The 18,901-nt window shown below is 42.5% G+C and overlaps 2 protein-coding genes across 5 annotated transcripts in view; one reads left to right on the top strand and one right to left on the bottom strand.

Moving 5' to 3' along the window:
* AVIL (advillin) overlaps positions 1 to 8,093 on the top strand; it is a 22,124-nt gene extending 14,031 nt beyond the window's left edge. For both annotated transcript variants that reach the window (XM_037741246.1, XM_037741245.1), the window contains 6 exons: positions 1,932 to 2,077; positions 2,210 to 2,354; positions 3,246 to 3,434; positions 4,361 to 4,429; positions 5,663 to 5,788; positions 7,572 to 8,093. In XM_037741246.1, the coding sequence (XP_037597174.1) occupies positions 1,932 to 2,077; positions 2,210 to 2,354; positions 3,246 to 3,434; positions 4,361 to 4,429; positions 5,663 to 5,788; positions 7,572 to 7,685 (789 nt within the window). In that variant the 3' untranslated portion in view covers positions 7,686 to 8,093. The remainder of the gene's footprint in view (positions 1 to 1,931; positions 2,078 to 2,209; positions 2,355 to 3,245; positions 3,435 to 4,360; positions 4,430 to 5,662; positions 5,789 to 7,571) is intronic.
* The window catches only part of TSFM (Ts translation elongation factor, mitochondrial), an 18,421-nt gene continuing 1,931 nt past the window's right edge, over positions 2,412 to 18,901 (bottom strand). For 2 of the 3 annotated variants that reach the window (XM_017536262.2, XM_017536261.2), the window contains 4 exons: positions 17,669 to 17,797; positions 16,807 to 16,929; positions 11,364 to 11,451; positions 8,367 to 9,756 (listed from right to left, as the gene is read on the bottom strand). In XM_017536262.2, the coding sequence (XP_017391751.1) occupies positions 9,350 to 9,756; positions 11,364 to 11,451; positions 16,807 to 16,929; positions 17,669 to 17,797 (747 nt within the window). In that variant the 3' untranslated portion in view covers positions 8,367 to 9,349. Of the gene's footprint in view, positions 3,047 to 8,366; positions 9,757 to 11,363; positions 11,452 to 16,806; positions 16,930 to 17,668; positions 17,798 to 18,901 lie in introns of those variants that run through there. The other variant, XM_017536263.2, reaches the window with a different exon arrangement.

The following is an 18,901-nucleotide window of genomic DNA, read 5'->3' as shown; positions in this document are numbered from 1 at the left end:
GTTGACCAGGATGGTCTCGATCTCTTGACCTCGTGATCCACCCGCCTCGGCCTCCCAAAGTGCTGGGATTACAGGCTTGAGCCACCGCGCCCGGCCTGACATCTCATAAACTTCTATGGAGATGGAGGCTGGATAAGTCAATCTTCCCATGTGAGTTTGGTGGACTCTAACAGACAGACACTAATACAGAACAAAAATAGAAAATATGATGTCAATTCATATTGCAATAGTGCATTACAATGCACTAAGGCCAGGTGCTGTGAATGACACTTGTAATCCCAGCATTTTGGGAGCTGAAGGCAGGTGGATAATGAGGTCAGAAGTTCAAGACCAGCCTAGTCAGCCTGGTAAAACACGGTCTCTACTAAAAATACAAAAAATTAACCAGGCGTGGTGGTGCTCGTCTGTAATCCCAGCTACTCAGGAGGCAGAGGCAGGAAAATTGCTTGAATCCGGCAGGTAGAGTTTGCAGTGAGCCAAGATCGCGCCACAGCACTCCAGCCTGGGTGACACAGCAAGACTCCATCTCAAGAAAAATAAAATAAAATAACATGTGCTAAAATTGTTTTACAAAAAAGAATTGAATAGAGAAAGATGCTTAACATCGTTAGTCACTACGGAGATGCAAATCAAAATCACAATGAGATAACCACTACACATCTTTTAGAATGGCTAAAAAAAATTGTCAACATAAAATGTGAGCAAAGATGCGGAGCAACAGAAATTTTCATGCACTGCTGGCGGGACTGCAAAATGGTACAGCTTTTGGAAAACATTTCCACAGTTTTTTTTCTTTTTTTTTTTGTTGACACAGAGTCTCATGCTGTTGCCCAAGCTGGAATGCAGTGGTGCAATCTTGGATCACTGCAACCTCCGCCTCCTGGGTTCAAGCAATTCTCCTGCCTCAGTTTCCCAAGTAACTGGGATTACAGGCGTGTGCCGCCACACCCAGCTAATTTTTGTATTCTGAGTACAGACAAGGTTTCACCATGTTGCCCAGGCTGGTCTCAAACTCCTGACCTCAGATGATCCACCCACCTCAGTTTCCAAAAATACTGGGATTACAGGGGTGAGCCACCGCACCAAGTTAACACTTTCTCATAAAGTTAATGATCCATACATTGCTGGATCATTTACCATATGATCAAGCAATCCTACTCCTAGGTATTAAGTAAAATAACAAAAACCTGTGCACAAATGTTTATAACACCTTTATTCATAATCAGAAACAACCCAACAGACAAACAAACAGTAGTACATCCACATGATGGAATGCCACTCAAAAATAAAAAGGGATGAGCCGCTGGTAAATACAACAGAGATCTCAAATGCATTCTGCTAAGAAAAAGAAGCCAGACTCAAAGGCTAAATATTGTATGACTCTATTTATAGCATTCTGGAAAAGGCAAAACTATAGTGATGGAGAATAGATTAGTGGTTACCGAGGTTAAGGATTCAGGGAGGCTTTGACTCCAAAGGGGTAGCAGCCCCAGATAATTTTGGGACTGAGGAAGAAACTGTTCTGTGCCTTTACTGTGGTGGTACTAACATGATTCTATGTGTTTGTCAAAATTCTTAGAATTGTATGCCAAAAGAGTACACTATACTGTACATACTTTAAAAAATAAATTTATACTTTTTCCCCCAAAAAATCAAAAGTAGGTGCTTAAATTCCAACTGAAGCTGAAACAAAGGGGACTTTTGCCAACACCCACTGTGGGTTTCAGAGCCTAGTTCTTTTCTTTGTCCCACACTGTTTTCCTCCCCACTCCCCAGCACTAGAACAAACCTGTCTGTCTTGAGGCTGAGGGACTGTGGCTTTGTAGCTGATTCTGCCTGGCACGTTGAGTTATTAGTCTCAGGTGCTTCTCTTTCCACATAAAAATGCCCTTTTGTAACTAACACCTGTGCTCTCCTCGCCGCACTCTCAGGGGTCTAGCGGGGACGAGCGGGCAATGGCTAAGGAGCTGGCCAGCCTTCTCTGTGATAGCAGCGAGAACACTGTGGCCGAGGGCCAGGAGCCAGCCGAGTTCTGGGACCTACTGGGAGGGAAAACTCCCTATGCCAATGATAAAAGGTATGGGAAGACAGCTTCTTCCTCTTCTGGGCTCCCCCTGCCTGCCAGGCTTGTGAATTGCACAAAGGCTAATACCTCAGTTTTACAAACATTTCTAAGCAGTTTGGTGCCCTTAAATGGATTGTATTGCAGACTTCAGCAGGAAATCCTAGATGTCCAGTCCCGTCTCTTTGAATGTTCCAATAAGACTGGCCAATTTATTGTCACTGAGATCACAGACTTCACGCAGGATGACCTGAACCCTGGTGACGTGATGCTCCTAGATACCTGGGACCAGGTAAGACACAGCTGCAGAACTCCAAACATGACAAAGACTCCTATAGACAGGGTTGTTTGTGTATAGTATCCCCACCCTAGAATAAACCCAGGGTAGCCCTGGACCATCCCCAACTCAATCAAACCTTTGTCAGTAGTGACCAAAAGAAAGTCTGGGATTTTTTTGCCAGGGGTGGAGAGAAGATAGTGATGTTTGAAACTCACCATCCTGGGCATTTTCCCACCTTGCTTTGGAAAAATCAAGCTATCCTATCATCATGCACTTTTTAATCTTAGGATCAATAGCAACGGACTCCACATGCAGAGGATATGGCCTTTGGGGGAACAAAGGCGATCAGTAGACTATTGTCATGGTCAAGTAAGAGCTACTGTGGGCCCACATAAGGGCACTGGAGTAGGGATGGAGGGATGCTGACAGATTTGACAAATGCTTACGTGGTAAAGTTGGTCAGCCCTGGTGACTCATTGGATATGGTGGGTTTCTAGGAAACTCCCAGGTTTCTGCCTTAGATGACTAGATGGATACCACTTATCAAAAGTGGAGATTCAGATAAATACAAGTTTAGTAAAGAAGAGCTACATCTTGAGGGTGTTATCTTTAAGGTGCTTAGAGCAGTCAAGAGGATATGTTCTGCAAGAAGTTGTGTTCAGGAAGCTGAAGTTCAGAGACAGCTCTGATTTGGAAATGCAGATCTGGAGATACATACAACAATTAAAATGATGAAAACAAGCTGATTCTGGGAAAATCTTTCTTTGCTGAACAAATTATGCTGAGAAAGTTTTCTGAGGCTGTGAATTGCTCACGAAAGAAAGGGGAAAGACAGGGTAGTGTGTATGATCTAGTACTTAGTCCTTCCTATGAACACAGTAACATATATGAAATCTCTAACAGGTGTTCTTGTGGATTGGGGCTGAGGCCAATGCCACAGAGAAGGAGAGTGCCCTTGCCACAGCGCAGCAGTACCTGCACACTCACCCCAGCGGCCGAGATCCCGACACACCAATCCTGATCATTAAACAGGGGTTTGAGCCTCCCATCTTCACAGGCTGGTTCCTGGCCTGGGACCCTAACATTTGGAGTGTAAGAAAAGAGAGTGGTAGCTTAGAACTAACAGCTCATTGGGAAGGTGGGGTACTGATTCACGGCTCAATGAAACCTGGACCTCATTTCCCTACTCCCATCCTGCTCCCTGCATTTTACTTTTCTCCTCTTTTTCACCTGCCACTGCAGTAAGTCCAGGTAGATAATTCACAGCAGGTCTCAGCAATAAGCAGTGTGAAGTATAAACAGTTTATAAACTATATCCATACACATCATCTTTTTGATCTTCACTATAATCCTGATAGCCAGTGGAAGTATTTTTCCTGTTTTATTGATAAGGAAGCTAAGAAGATAAGTTATTTGTCTAAAGTCACAGTTAATCAAGAGAAAGCCAGGTTTCCTGACTCCTAATCAAGTAGCTCTTTTTTTTTTGAGATGGAGTTTCGCTCTTGTCACCCAGGCTGGAGTGCAAGGGCATGATCTCGGCTCACTGCAACCGCTGCCTCCCGGGTTCAAGCAATTCTCCTGCCTCAGCCTCCCAAGTAGCTGGGATTACAGGGATTACAGGCATGCACCACCACGCCTGGCTAATTTTCGTATTTTTAGTAGAGATGGGGTTTCACCATGTTAGGCTGGTCTCGAACCCCTGACCTCAGGTGATCCACCTGCCTCGGCTTCCCAAAGTGCTGGGACTACAAGGTGTGAGCCACTGCGCCTGGCTTCAACTGCTCTTTCTTGAATCTTATAGGGGGGACTAAGGGGTTACCATCAAAGAATGTACATTATGTTTAAGCAACTTTCAAGCCTGCATGGACCCAAAAGGGGGTATTTTCATTTTTACTTATCCTTGAAATGTCTTCTGAATCCCTGGCTTTTTTGTTTTTCTTAAAGACACAGACCAGGCTTAAGATGTCCCTTCCCTATAAGAAAGACCTCATCCTGTGTTTTCTATCTCTTCTTCTTAGGCAGGAAAATCATATCAACAATTAAAAGAAGAGCTGGGAGATGCTGCTGCTATCATGCGAATCACCACTGTAAGTCGGGTTTGCTCTTGGAGAAGCCAGCCATACAGGCAACCAGAGTCAAAAAGAACCTGGAAATACTACAGATGCTCATGGGCAAAACTCATGTCCTCCTTAGTATTACCATGGTTGTCTGTTTTGATGTAAAGATTTTTTGTAATCAATAGAAAAGTAGGTCTCAGAGCCAAGCTCCTTATTTTCCTGACTTCCAGGTTTTCAAATAGGCTTGCTGTTTAAAAACAACAAAAATGGAGTTTTTCATACCTGTAATCCCAGCACATTGGGAGGCCAAGGCGGGTGGATCACCTAAGGTCAGGAGTCTGAGATCAGCCTGACCAATATGGTGAAACCCTATCTCCACTAAAAATATGAAAACTGGCCGGAGGGTGGGGGGGAGTTCGCCTGTAGTCCCAGCTATTCAGGAGGCTGAGACAGGGGAATTGCTTGAACCCAGGAGGCCGAGGTTGCAGTAGGCTGAGATCACGCCACTGCACACTCCAGCCTGGGTGACAGAGCAAGACTCCATCTGAACAACAACGACGACAAAAAACCCAACAACAAAAATGAAAATTTGTTGTATTATTCAACTCTGCCATTTGGGAGAGATTAAAGTCATTGGCAGTATTTTTCAGAAATAATAAGCTTCTAACCCAAATGACATTTTTGTTCATTTCTGACAGTGAAGTCCAAAGAAATTTAGGCCATTTACAGCTATTTTAATGGTTAAAAGAAGTGGAGCCTCTGGCCAGGAATCTAGCAGTTCTTTAACCTCAGGAGTGCACGGCACCAGGTGGTCAAACCATCTGGCAATTCTGTCCTTTGTGCTCTACAAACTCAGATTCCAAAGCTAATGTTGATGTTTCAGCCTTTAAATGACTTTTTTAAGAGGCTGGAAGACTTTTTTAAAAGGCTGGAAATGCAGGGCTAAATAAAAGTATCAAGAGAAGGTATGTGATCCCAATATTCAAATGAGATTCAGGCACAGCACATATGCAAAACTGGCTATACAGGACTTGCCTTGGACTTAATGAATCAGCTTTCCCAAGAACAACCCCAAAATCTGAATATTTTCTATTCCCAGATGACTCTGACATACAACCAGGTTTGGGGACCATTGTTCTGAAAGATGATGACAGAGGGCAAAGTGGCATAAATCAAAATGTTAAATATTACACACATTCAGAACTGTAACCACACAGACACTGAGGAGTCTTTTCCCTGTGCCTACATTCTTATCTCACCTAGGACATGAATAATGCAACCCTCTCCCTGAATTCTAATGACGGTGAGCCAAAATATTACCCTATAGCAGTTCTGTTGAAAAACCAGAATCAGGAGCTGCCTGAGGATGTAAACCCCGCCAAAAAGGAGGTGAGTGGCTGAAGGAACTGTGTCTGTTTTAAGTAGAGCTTTCTGTGAGTAAAGCACTCATCTCAGTAAATGGCCTAGGACAGTTCTAGCACGTTGTAGGTGCCCAAAGGACACCTGAGCTACCCAGGTGCTCAAGCCGAAAAAGCAGAGTTCTTTCTTCTTTTCTCTCCACCTACATCAGTCTATCAGCTAGCTTCTGTCCACTCTCTCTCTGCTGCTAGTCTGGTCCAGCTATCATGGACTACTTACTACAGTCCAACTGGTTTCCACCTGTTCCTACAATCCGTTCCCCACGCAACAGCCAAAGGGATCTTTTAAAACATATGGCACTGTCCTGTTTAAAACACATGGCACTGTCCTGTTTAAAACACCTCAAATAGCTTCCCACTACACTTAAAAAAAGAAGCCGAAGGCCTATACAATCTGGCCTACCTCTCTGATTGCATTTCATATACCAACACCCTCTTCACTTACTACCCTTTGGCCAGGGCAGTGGCTGCTTTTCTGTTCCTTAAAAATGGGTATTCCAGCCTTTAAGCCTTCACACTTGCTAGTGCTCATGCCTGAAAAAAACATCCTTCTCCCAAACCATCACAGCACCAGCACCTTCTCATCACGTAGGTCTCAGCCCCAATGTCACCTCTCCAGGGAGGCATTTCCTGACCACCCTAATACTGCTTCCCATGCCTGCTCTAGACCCTGTATATTTGTTCACTGCCTAACTTCTCCTCTAGTAATATCCTTAATAGGAAGGACCTTTGTCTGTCTTGTTCACCATCATAGTCTCAGCTTCTCAGCACGTACAACAGTGCCTAGCAAATAGCAAGCACTCTTAAGTTTTGCTCGAATTAATTAACATATTTGAGTTAAAAAAATAAATTTCTAGCCAGGCATGGTGGCTCACACCTGTAATTCCAGCACTTTGGGAGGCCAAGGCTGGAGGATCACAAGGTCAGGATTTCAAGACCAGTCTGGCCAACATAGTGAAACCCTGTCTCTACTAAAAATACAGAAAATTAGCCAGGTGGGATGGTGTGTGCCTGTAATCCCACTTACTTGGGAGGCTGAGGCAGAAGAATTGCGTGAACCAGGGAGATGGACGTTGCAGTGAGCCGATATCGTGCCATTGCACTCCAGCCCAGGTGATGGTGTGAGACTCCAACTCAAAAAAAAAAAAAAAAAGAATAAATTTCTTTTCCCTTTGAAGAAATTGACTTGGGAAGGGACTCTGGATTTCCCACAATGTCTTATCTAGACAACTCTTAAGTATCTGGACTACAATTTTCTTGAAAGCAGAGACCATATACTAATAATCTTTACTTGTATACATATATGCAATACATCATTAAGTAAATGTTTAGGAGAATTTTGAGCTCAATAAGATCCACCCAATCATGCATTTGAAAATTTCTGGGTAAAAATGGTGGTTATGGGTGGAAAACCTTGGCTCAATTTAGTTCTTAATCCTGCCAAAATGTGACGTCTATAATTCATCCTTAATACATAACCCATTTATTGTCTTCTGGCAAGAAACTGGTCCTTGCTGGCACTGTGAGTGCAATGAATCCAGTAAGCTTCTGCAGCAGGCCGAAATGGTACTCTGTGACCTGAAGAACACCTCTCCAATGAATAATTTAAATCTCTAAGAGCCTTTCTGAGAAATTCATTCTACTTCCTTCTTCAAGGATCCACCTAGAACTCCCTCTTGCTCCAACTTTTCCCACCTCTGTTAGTAATGATGTCATGTCTTCCTTCTAACTAGAAACTTTGTTTTCTCTTTTAGAATTACCTCTCTGAACCCGACTTTGTGTCTGTCTTTGGCATCACAAGAGGGCAATTTGCTGCTCTGCCTGGCTGGAAACAGCTCCAAATGAAGAAAGAAAAGGGGCTTTTCTAAAGCAAGAAGGCCTATGCCTACTGTAAGGCCACAGAATAGAGCAGATAGTGCCAGTATCAACAAAGAATTTATCTACCTATTTCTGCCTGACATTCAGCTACTTAATTGAGATATAATAGAGTCTGCAAATCACAGCGTCTTCTCCATTTTTTCTCACTTTGCATTTCTTGGTTGTTATATACCTAAAATGTTAACCACACACTTTTTGGGTTCTGTGGCCTTCTAGCTAAAGCCTCAGCAGAAAGCACTAAAACTGCAGAAATCTGGAAAAATTAGGAGAACCAAAAAACAAGGCTTAAAATGTTTAATAATTTTTTTATGTTTAATATTATACCAGGACCTACCTTGGTTTTAAATTTTAAGATCATTATTATTATTATTATTATTTTTTTTTGAGATGGAGTTTCACTCTTGTTACCCAGGCTGGAGTGCAATGGCGCGATCTCGGCTCACCACAACCCCCACCTCCCGGGTTCAAGCAGTTCTCCTGTCTCAGCCTCCCGAGTAGCTGGGATTACAGGCGTGCACCACCATGCCCAGCTAATTTTTGTATCTTTAGTAGAGACGGGGTTTCACCATGTTGACCAGGATGGTCTCGATCTCTTGACCTCGTGATCCACCCGCCTCGGCCTCCCAAAATGCTGGGATTACAGGCTTGAGCCACTGCGCCCGGCCAAGATCATTATTTTTAAAATCTATTTAACCTGCAAATCATTGAAATCATATATACACTCCAAGGTTGAAATCCAAATGGCCAGATCTGTTATGTGTCAATGTATTTTTAGCTTTTCAAATGAAGATACCTATAATGAACAAATGAAGTTATTTTCAGTATTTAGGGTTTGTTCATTATGGTAATTTTATGTTATACTGGAAGAAATGTTTCAGTACTGGGGAAGTAAAAAGGCAATGTTAAGTGAGGTTTCTGGATAACTGGACTACTCTAATTTCTGTTTCTGGCACAAGAATGTCAAAATCTGCCTTATAGCTGGCCAGGAAACCTCAGTACCAACCCACCCAACCACACCACATCATCCAAAAGATAAACAGGGGCATATGTTATTAATTTCATTAAATGACGGCAGAACCAGTGTGTCTACCACTGCAGAGAGCCTTCAAAGCATGCTACAAACATCCACAAAGAAAAGAACCCAAATTTTCCAGACAACTCTAGGCTTGAATAAACAATCCCAAAGAAATCCATGTGGCAGAAGTAATATAACTAGGGAGGTTCCAAGGCAGAAGCATGGTCCAGTGTTGCAAAGTGAAAGCAGAACAAAAAGAGTTCTATGTCATAAATGGGGTAAGACAGAACACGCAAGTTAGAAATTTCAGAAATACCATAATAAATCTATGTTGAAGGGAGCAGAATTGTTGATGGCCGTTCTCCGAGACACTGTCAATCATGTCAGTAAGGCCTATCAATAAGATTATTTTCAAAAGCTGTCACAAGTAAGACATAGAAAAGCTAAACCCAGTATTACGTAAACAAGGAAAAAATTATTTTTATTATATAACTAATAATTTTACCCATAAAGTCTATAATCTCATAATTCAAATGAAAAATAAATTCTGGGTCTGAAGAGGCTTGGGAAAGAATCCTTTTTGTAATGATGTCCAGAGCTAAAAACAAATACTCCTCCTGGGCCAAAAGTCTCTGGAACCTACTCAGTTTCTGCTGCCTCTTCACCTTCTCCACATTCAAACCGCACAAAGTCTACTACTGACACTCCCTGAGGCTGCACATACTGCCCCAAGGTAATGGAGGGATCCAGCAAGTACGGCTGGGACAGCATCTTGGTCTCTGCCTCTCCCCCAGGCTCATCATCCAGGGAGCCAACAGAGAGAGGCGCCATGCCCACCACATGCTGCCCGAGGCGGCGGCCAAGGTCTTCAAGGTTTGCGTTCTGTTCAGATGTCTCGCAGATGACCAGGGCCCCATACTTCCCCAGCACCACGTTGTGAAGGGAGGGACTCTGCATTACTCCGTGGACATAAGAGCCAACGTAGAACCCAGATGGCACCTTCACCCACGCAGCTCGTTTAAGAGTCATGTTTTCTCCCAGTCTTCCTATTAAAAAAAGGCAAAAAACAAAAAACTAACACACCAACAAATTATGATGTTTGTGATTGTAACAAAATATGCACAGAAGAGGCCCAGTTCGGAAGACAGTCCCTTTGCATTTACACAGGATATGCAGTAAGATGGAGAGACACCATTTTCAGTTTTTTTTAGGAAGAGGAAAAGGGATATGGGGGGGGCGGTGAGAGTGGGGTAAGTGAAGAATATCTTTATGAAGCACCAACTAAATAATACATGCAAAAGTGTTAACTATAGTATCTGGCACATAGTGAGCACTCAAAAGCTAGCTATTATTACAATAAGCTTAGGTTTAGAGAACTTAGGTAACCCAGCCAACAACACAAGGCAGAGCTAGCATTAAAACTCAGATCTGACTCCAAAGCAATTAAGTGCTTTTTCCCACCATCCTGAATACTCCATAACTGACACAGACAACTAGGGATCATCCCTGTATCAGGAAAAAGTCAAAGCCCCATGTCATCTGATAGTTTCAATTTCCTCTCATCAAAAATAAAAAGATACCATTTTCAGAGTTATTTATGAGAACATTAAACAGATTGTAATTGTAATTTTTCCCCTTTCTCTCAGGATGCTATTCCCTTCTAACAGCCAAGTCCAAATAAGCCAAAAGGTAGAAAGGGGCAGGAGAATAAACAAAAGGGTCTGTATAAATATGCCTACGTTAGCCATAGTAATATCTGAAAGTCATGAAAAAGAATCCAGAAACCAAAACGAATTTTGAAATAGCTTGAAGCATCTACCCAATAGTTAATTCCCAGAAACTGACAAGGCTGAAAACACCCAGCTCTTCCAGAATTTCCTAATAAGCCCCATACATAGCTGTCTGCCTGGTTTCTCAACCCATGACTCATTGAAACATCATAGATAATACAAAATGACCTGATAAAAACAGTATTGATGCCTTGACTGGAATCTTCAGATGAACAGTAAATTCCCAGCAAGCTCCAACCACCCTCCCTCCATCAAGGATACTTAGGAAGAAAGCAAGATCCCCACTAGTCCCACCACAATGATCCACATGTGGTTCCTACAGCCAGCAGGCTTTAAAAGAATGTATCCTTACAAACTCACAATCAGATTTTTTTCAAAAGAAAGATAAAAATCCTAAATACGATGTCCCTCAGTTGTCCTGCAACCCTTTATAAGGAAGAGGAAATCATCTTTAATGTACTATGTTCCCTATAGTATATACAAAGGTACTCAGCTGGAAGTCAAAAGGCCATCACTGCCTAAAGACATGCTTTGTTTTGTTGGCACAGTTGATTAAAATAATTTTAATTAGCTGCCAACAGCCAAAACGCATGAGATTTTGGATACAAATCTAAATACTTTTAAGGAATTCAGAAATTCTGATGACAACAGGACTCCATTTCCCTATATGTTAACAACTGGTTAGAGTTTGGTAATGGGACTTCCTCCAGCAGGGCATAAGCTCTTCAAGACGCCTAATGTTCCCTGACATCTAACAAACCACTTCTAACATTCATATCGTCTGACCCTTGTAGGCACACAATTCTTGACCTAGATTTGGAGGAACAAGATTTCCAGTTTCCAGAACCTTTACAAATACTCACCAATTGCTAAAGCCAAGTGATCCTTGAGTGAGCCTTCTCTGTCAGGTCCCGCCGGAAGTCTAGAAAGCTCAGAGGAATTCAAGAAACCCTAAGTGCACAAAGAAAACAAACATGAACTGATTCTGTACTATTCAAATTATCAAGAGAACAGGCAAAAATCGTCTATTTTTAAGAAAATTATTTCAGACAACTAAGTGTAGACAATATTTTCATTAAGCCAAGGATGGTAAAAATTAGTAACAGTTCTTCTTTTTTTTTTTGAGATGGAGTTTCACTCTCGTTACCCAGGCTGGAGTGCAATGGCGCGATCTCAGCTCACTGCAACCTCCGCCTCCTGGGTTCAGGCAATTCTCCTGCCTCAACCTCCTGAGTAGCTGGGATTACAGGCACGCACCACCATGCCCAGCTAATGTTTTGCATTTTTAGTAGAGACAGGGTTTCACCATGTTGACCAGGATGGTCTCGATCTCTTGACCTCGTGATCCACCCACCTCGGCCTCCGAAAGTGCTGGGATTACAGGCTTGAGCCGCCGCGCCCGGCCAACAGTTCTATCTTTATAAATATGTTATCCTATCGCTGGACCACCCCCAATTACATTCCACTTTTATCCTCCAGCCTAACTTCTTAGAATGTAATTTCCTAGAAATCAAGAACAATTATTTTTTCTTTTAAATATAGAGATGGGGTCTCCCTATGTTGCTCAGGCTGGTCTCAAACTCCTGGCTGAAGAGATCCTCCTCCTGCCTCAGCCTCCCAAAGTGCTGGGATTACAGGCATGAGCCACTGCACCTGGTCAAGAACAATATTTTCCTTTTTTTGAGATGGAGTCTCACTCTGTCACCCAGGCTAGAGTGCAGTGGCATGATCTCAGCTTACTGCAACCTCTGCCTCCTGAGTTCAAGCGATCCTCCTGCCTCAGCCTCCAGAGTAGATGGGAATACAGGCATGCACCACCATGCCTGGCTAATTTTTCTATCTTTTTTAGTGGAGACAGGGTTTCACCATGTCAGCCAGGCTGATCTTCAACCCCTGACCTCAAGTGATCCACTTGCTTCAACCTCCCAAAGTGCTAGGTTTACAGGCATGAGCCACTGCATATAGCCAAGAACAATATTTTCATACAATCATAAAACGTTAGAGCTAGACTTGCAGATTGTTGATGGGAATGCAAAATGGTACAAATCCAATAGTGAGAAATTGAATAATATCTAATAAAACTACCTATGATTTATCCTTTGACCCTGCAATCCTATTTCTAGGACTTTACCTTGATGATATACTTGCAATAATATTACACAAGATTATTCACTGAACAATTATTTCCAATCATAAAATTTTAGAAATGGCCTAAATGCCCAAACACAGGAGATTGGTTGAATAAACTATAGCACATCCACACAGCAGAATACTATGCCGTTGGAAAAAATAAAAAGAATGACCTTCATGAATTGTTATATTTCCAGGATACATTATTAAGTGAAAAAAGCAAATTATAAGTGTACATAGTATACTATTTGTGCAAGAAAGAAGTATTTGTATAAATATGCTTATTTTTACAAAAAGACATACTGAAAGGATAACCATAATCCAATGACACTGGTTATCTAAAGGGGTGGATGGGAACAGTAAGACTTCTCTGAGTATCCTTTTTTTTTTTGACAGTTTTAACTTTTTTTTTTTTTTTTTTTTTTTTAGATGGAGTCTCACTTTGTCACCCATACTGGAGTGCAGTGGTGCAATCTCGGCTCACTGCAACCTCTGCCTCCCGGGTTGAAGCGATTCTCCTGCCTCAGCCTCCCAAGTAGCTGGGACTACAGGCGCAAGCAAACACATTGGCTAATTTTTTGTATTTTTTTAGTAGAGACGGGGTTTCACCGTGTTAGCCAGGATGGTCTCGATCTCCTGACCTCATAATCCGCCCACCTCGGCCTCCCAAAGTGCTAGAATTACAGGCAAGAGTCACTGTGCTTTTGAGAACTTTGTTAATGGATTTTATGTATTAAAAAATAAATTAAATCTGGGTGGCTGGGCACGGTGGCTCACACCTGTAATGAGCACTTTGGGAAGCCAAAGCAGGTGGATCACCCTAAGGCCAGGAGTTCAAGACCAGCCTGGCCAACATGGTGAAACCTCATCTCTATTAATATAATGAAGATTTTAAAAATAAACAAACAAACAAAAAACCCAAAGTGCTAGGATTACAGGCATGAGCCACCACACCCAACCTCAAAAAAAAAAAAAAAAAAAAACCCACATATTTAAAAAATAAAGTCAACACATATTTGGTGTGAAAATAAATACTGACTACAAAGAAATATAAAACTATGTTTCAAATGAGTAACATAACCTCACAGGAGGAAAACAAAATCCAAATAACTCAATAGAGTCATTTGACCACCTAACTTCAATGTAAAGACAAAAAGAACTACCAATAAATCTTGAACTCCTTAGTATTTGTGTTATTTGCAGTGATCAGGTGTAGCAATTTGGAAACAATTTTGTAGCTATATTGTCACACTGAGTAAATAGGTAAAATAGTAAACATATTGAAGCTGCTATGAAAAACGAAAAATTGAACCACATTCACCCACGCCTGCACTTTGTCACTGAAAAAACAAATGACTTCTCAGGAGAAACAAGCACACTTAATATTCACATCTTGGTTTCTAAAAGCTATTCCCCAGCTAAAAAGGACCAGGACTCCTTGAAGAAGTGGCCCATTCCACAGTTTCCCCAACTGTGGAAAGTATGACATAAACCCCAGAAATAAGAATAAACAAAAAAAGCCAAAATGTAAGAAAATACTCAGAAAATGATAAGGACATATCAAAGAACATTAGAGTCAGCTTGCATTAGTCAAATCTGCAGATAATTTGAGCATCAAAACGAATAATGAATTATAGCTTATTGTATAAAATAAACCCATGAGTCAATGTTAGTGCTGAATAAATCACTAAATAAAAAGGAGAAGGGGCTGGGCACGGTGGCTCACCCCTGTAATCCCAGCACTTTGGGAGGCCAAGGCAGGTGGATCACGAGGTCAGGAGTTTGAGACCAGCCTGGCCAATATGGTGAAACCCCATCTCTACTAAAAATATAAAAAACTGGCTGGGCACGGTGGCTCACACTTGTAATCCCAGCACTTTGGGAGGCCGAGGCGGGTGGATTACCCAAGGTCGGGAGTTCAAGACCAGCCTGACCAACATGAAGAAAACCCATCTCAACTAAAAATACAAATTAGCTGGGCGTGATGGTGCATGCCTGTAATCCCAGCTACTTGAGAGGCTGAAGAAGGAGAATCGCTTGAACCTGGGAGGGGGAAGTTGCAGTGAGTCAAGATCGCGCCATTGCACTCCAGCCTGGGCAACAAGAGTAAAACTCCTAAAAAAAAAAAAAAAAAAAATCAGCTGGGTGTGGTGGCGCACCTGTAGTACCAGCTACTAGGGAGGCTAAGGCAGGAGAATTGCTTGAACCTAGGAGGCGGAGGTTGCAGTGAGCTCAGATTGCGCCACTGCACTCCAGCCTGGGTGACAGAGTGAGACTCCGTCTCAAAAAATAAAGTCCAGACGCAGAGGCTCACACTTGTAATCCCACCACTTTGGGAGGTCGAGGTGGGCAGATCACAAGGTCAGGAGTTCAGGACCAGCCTGGCCAACATGGTGAAACCCTGTCTCTATTAAAAACACAAAAATTAACTGGGTGTGGTAGTGGGCACCTGTAGTCTCAGCTACTTGGGAGACTGAGGCAGGAAAATCACTTGAACCCAGGAGGTGGAGTTTGTAGTGAGCTGAGATCATGCCACTGCACTCCAGCCTAGGCGACAGAGTGAGACTCTGCCTCAAAAATAAATAAATAAATAAGGGCAGGTACAGTGGCTCACACCTATAATCCCAGCACTTTGGGAGGCCAATGTGGGTGGATTACCTGAGGTCAGGAGTTCCAGACCAGCCTGACCAACATGGAGAAACTCTCTACTAAAAATACAAAATTAGCCGGGCGTGGTGGGACATGTCTGTAATCCCAGCTACTTGGGAGGCTGAGGCAAGAGAATCATTTGAACCCAGGAGGCAGAGGTAGCAGTGAGCCAAGATTGTGTCATTGCACTCCAGCCTGGGCAACAAGAGTGAAACTCTGTCTCAAAAAAAATAAAAAATAAAAAAAAACCTTATCATTGTTTTCAATATGACTACGTAATATCAATAACAATTAACATTTACCAAGACATCTCAAGAGAAGGATAAAGAAGAAGATAAAAAAGTTGGTAATAAACTCAAAAACATTACTGTGAGTGGTTGGTTCATTTTTGCCTTGGCAATAAGCCTAAGTCAAAGGCAGAATGATGTAATTCCTTCCTTGATGCCTCTATGGATAAGAATATGCTTATTTTCCTAAATTGTGCCTTTTCCAATCTCTTTATTTAGAAATTCTTTCCTAAGACCATTCCAGGCTGGGCATGGTGGCTCACGCCTATAATCCCAGCACTTTGGGAGACCGACGCAGGTGGATCACCTGAGGTCGGGAGTTCGAGACCAGCATGACCAACATGGAGAAACCCCATCTCTACTAAAAACAAAAAAATTAGCCAGGCGTGGTGGTGCCTGCCTGTAATCCCAGCTGCTTAGGAGGCTGAGGCAGGAGAATCGCTTGAACCTGAGAGGCGGAGGTTGTGGTGAGCCAAGATCGCGCCATTGCNCCTGCCTGTAATCCCAGCTGCTTAGGAGGCTGAGGCAGGAGAATCGCTTGAACCTGAGAGGCGGAGGTTGTGGTGAGCCAAGATCGCGCCATTGCACTCCAGCCTAGGCAACAAGAGTGAAGCTCTGTCTCAAAAAAAAAAAAAAAAAAATTTAGCCTGGCACTGCGACAGGCACCTATAATCCCAGCTACTCAGGAGGCTGAGGCAGGAGAATCGCTTGAACCCGGCACCAGAGGTTGCAGTGAGCTGAAACTGCGCCACTGTACTTTAGCCTGGGCGACAGATTGAGACCTTATCTCAAAAAGACAAAAAAAAGACCATTCCAAATTTATAAATACAAAGCCTCAGATGGCTTCACTTGATGTAGCTAACTCCATTCATTCCACTGGCATTCATTCATTCATTCATCTGAAAAAGATTTATTGAGCTCCAACTAAGTAGTGGGCCCAATTCTTTTTCACCAAGTAGTGAAAAGACAAATTCCCTGCTTCTTAAAGGTTACATTCTATCGGGGAAGGCAGGTAACATATAGGTAAATTAAAATGTAATATATAAGCACCATAACAAAAAATTTTAAACGAAGCCCGATAAGGGGATATAGCAACAGGGAAAAGGGTAATCCTGTGCAAAGAGATAGCATTTAAGCAGCGATGAGAAGGGAATGAGACATGAGAATGTCTAAAAAAGGAACAGCAAAGACCCAAAGAGGACAGCAAATTTAGCATACTGGAGACAAACCCCAAACTCACTTTACTGTATGTAGACAGTTGATCCTTTAAGTTCTGACAATGCATCATGGTTCCAAGGGCTACTTGCTGGACCAACTGTTGAAATTTTAAATTTCTAGAAACAAAATCCGTCTCACAGTTTACCTGCAGGAACAAATTGATGTTGCTGTATAAGCTGTTTAATGATAGTTTCCAAAAGTGCTGTAAGGCTGGAGAGTAAATCAAGATACTGAGAGAACAAGCTGCAAACTGAACAGAAAAAAATGACTCCAAAATTTAAAGCTACAGTTCCTCTCCTAGTCTGAAACAGAATGAGGTGATTCATGCTGGGCCAGTGAGTTGGCAATAGCCTGTATATTCAGAGGATGGTTCAATAATGTCCTGAAGGACTCACCACAAGTTCACCACTCATCTATGGCTGCACACCATCATCACCTCATTCTCCAGCCCCTCCAGCTCCAAACCACTTGCACTACTACCTTGTTTATCCCCATCTCTCACTCTAAACTAATCCACATCTGATTCTTCATCAATTATGGCCCCAAAACCTCCTCTAAAATAGCTGCTCTCTATTCCGCAACAATTAATATAATTAACTTTGTAATCTAACTGTTCCAGGAAACAATCAGTGACACAGTGTAAGCCTGCACCAGACTCACATTCAGGAGTAGTAGTCTAGACTGCAGGCCATTTCTCATCAACGCACCAGTACATTTCTATACCAAAATGAATTCGTAACTAATACCAGAGGTTTCATGAGTTTAACTTCAACTACCCTTTATGGTTCTCAAACAGATTTCTTTTTCAAGAATATAAAGGGCCTACTACAGGCTTTACACCCAAGGGACATTGTTCTTGGTATCTGGAATTTCCAACAACTCACTTCTACTAATACAGTCGTGTTTCCTTCCTGCAACAGTCCAATCAGGCCTTCTTTGGTCTTCCTCCCTTGGAGCTTGGCAGCTTTGCTCCAGCCCTCCTTCTGGGCCTGCTTGTGGAGCCAGGTCTCTGCCTATATATTGAGAAGAAAAAGAGCAGACAACAAAGTCACAGAATTTAGAACTACATATAGTTCTAAGATATGCTCAGGTTTCCTGATTGTTTCCCCTAAATTCTCTAATAGAAACTAAAGTAATCTGTCATTTATTGGCAGTCTACCACTAAATGCCAAATATCCGGTATTATTATAACTGGTGCCTTGGATCAATTTAATCTTCACAACAACACTATGAGGCACACAGTTGTATTTTCTTTATACAGTTATGCACCGCATAACAATATTTCCGGCAATGACGGACTGCACATATGATGATGGTCCCATAAGATTATAATGGAGCTGAAAAATTCCTATTGTCTAGTGACACTGTGGCCCTCCTAACATTGTAGGGCAATGTATTACCTACATGTTTGTGGCAATGCTGGTGTAAAGAAAACTTCTGTGCTGCCAGTCCTATTAAAGTATAGCATGCACAATCACATACAGTGCATGATACATGAAACAATAATTAACAACTATGTTACTGTCCTATGTATTTACTATACCATATACTTTACTGTTATTTTCTTTTTTCTTTTTTTTGTTTTTTTGAGATGGAGTTTCGCTCCTGTTACCCAGGCTGGATTGCAACGGCGCAATCTCGGCTCACCACAACCTCCGCCTCCTGGGTTCAGGCAATTCTCCTGCCTCAGCCTCCCAAGTAGCTGGGATTACAGGCATGCGCCACCATGCCCAGCTAATTTTTTGTATTTTTAGTAGAGACGGGGTTTCACCATGTTGACCATGATGGTCTCGATCTTTTGACCTCGTGATCCACCCGCCTCGGCCTCCCAAAGTGCTGGGATTACGGGCGTGAGCCACCGCGCCTGGCCCTTTATTGTTATTTTCGAGTATACTCCAACTTACAGAAAAAAAAAATTTAGGCCAGGCACAGTGGCTCACGCCTGTAATCCTGGCACTTTGAGAGGCTGAGTCAGGTGTATCACTTGAGGCCAGGAGTTCAAATCCAGCCTGGCCAACATGGTGAAACCCTGTCTCTACTACAAATACAAAAATTACCCAGGCGTAGTGACTCCTGCCTGTAATCCCAGCTGCTTAGGAGGCTGAGGCAGGAGAATC

Source organism: Cebus imitator, unplaced genomic scaffold (assembly GCF_001604975.1).
Source record: "Cebus imitator isolate Cc_AM_T3 unplaced genomic scaffold, Cebus_imitator-1.0 Scaffold96, whole genome shotgun sequence".
In the NCBI taxonomy this organism is placed as follows: domain Eukaryota; kingdom Metazoa; phylum Chordata; class Mammalia; order Primates; family Cebidae; genus Cebus; species Cebus imitator.
This window is presented reverse-complemented; position numbering and strand designations above follow the sequence as displayed.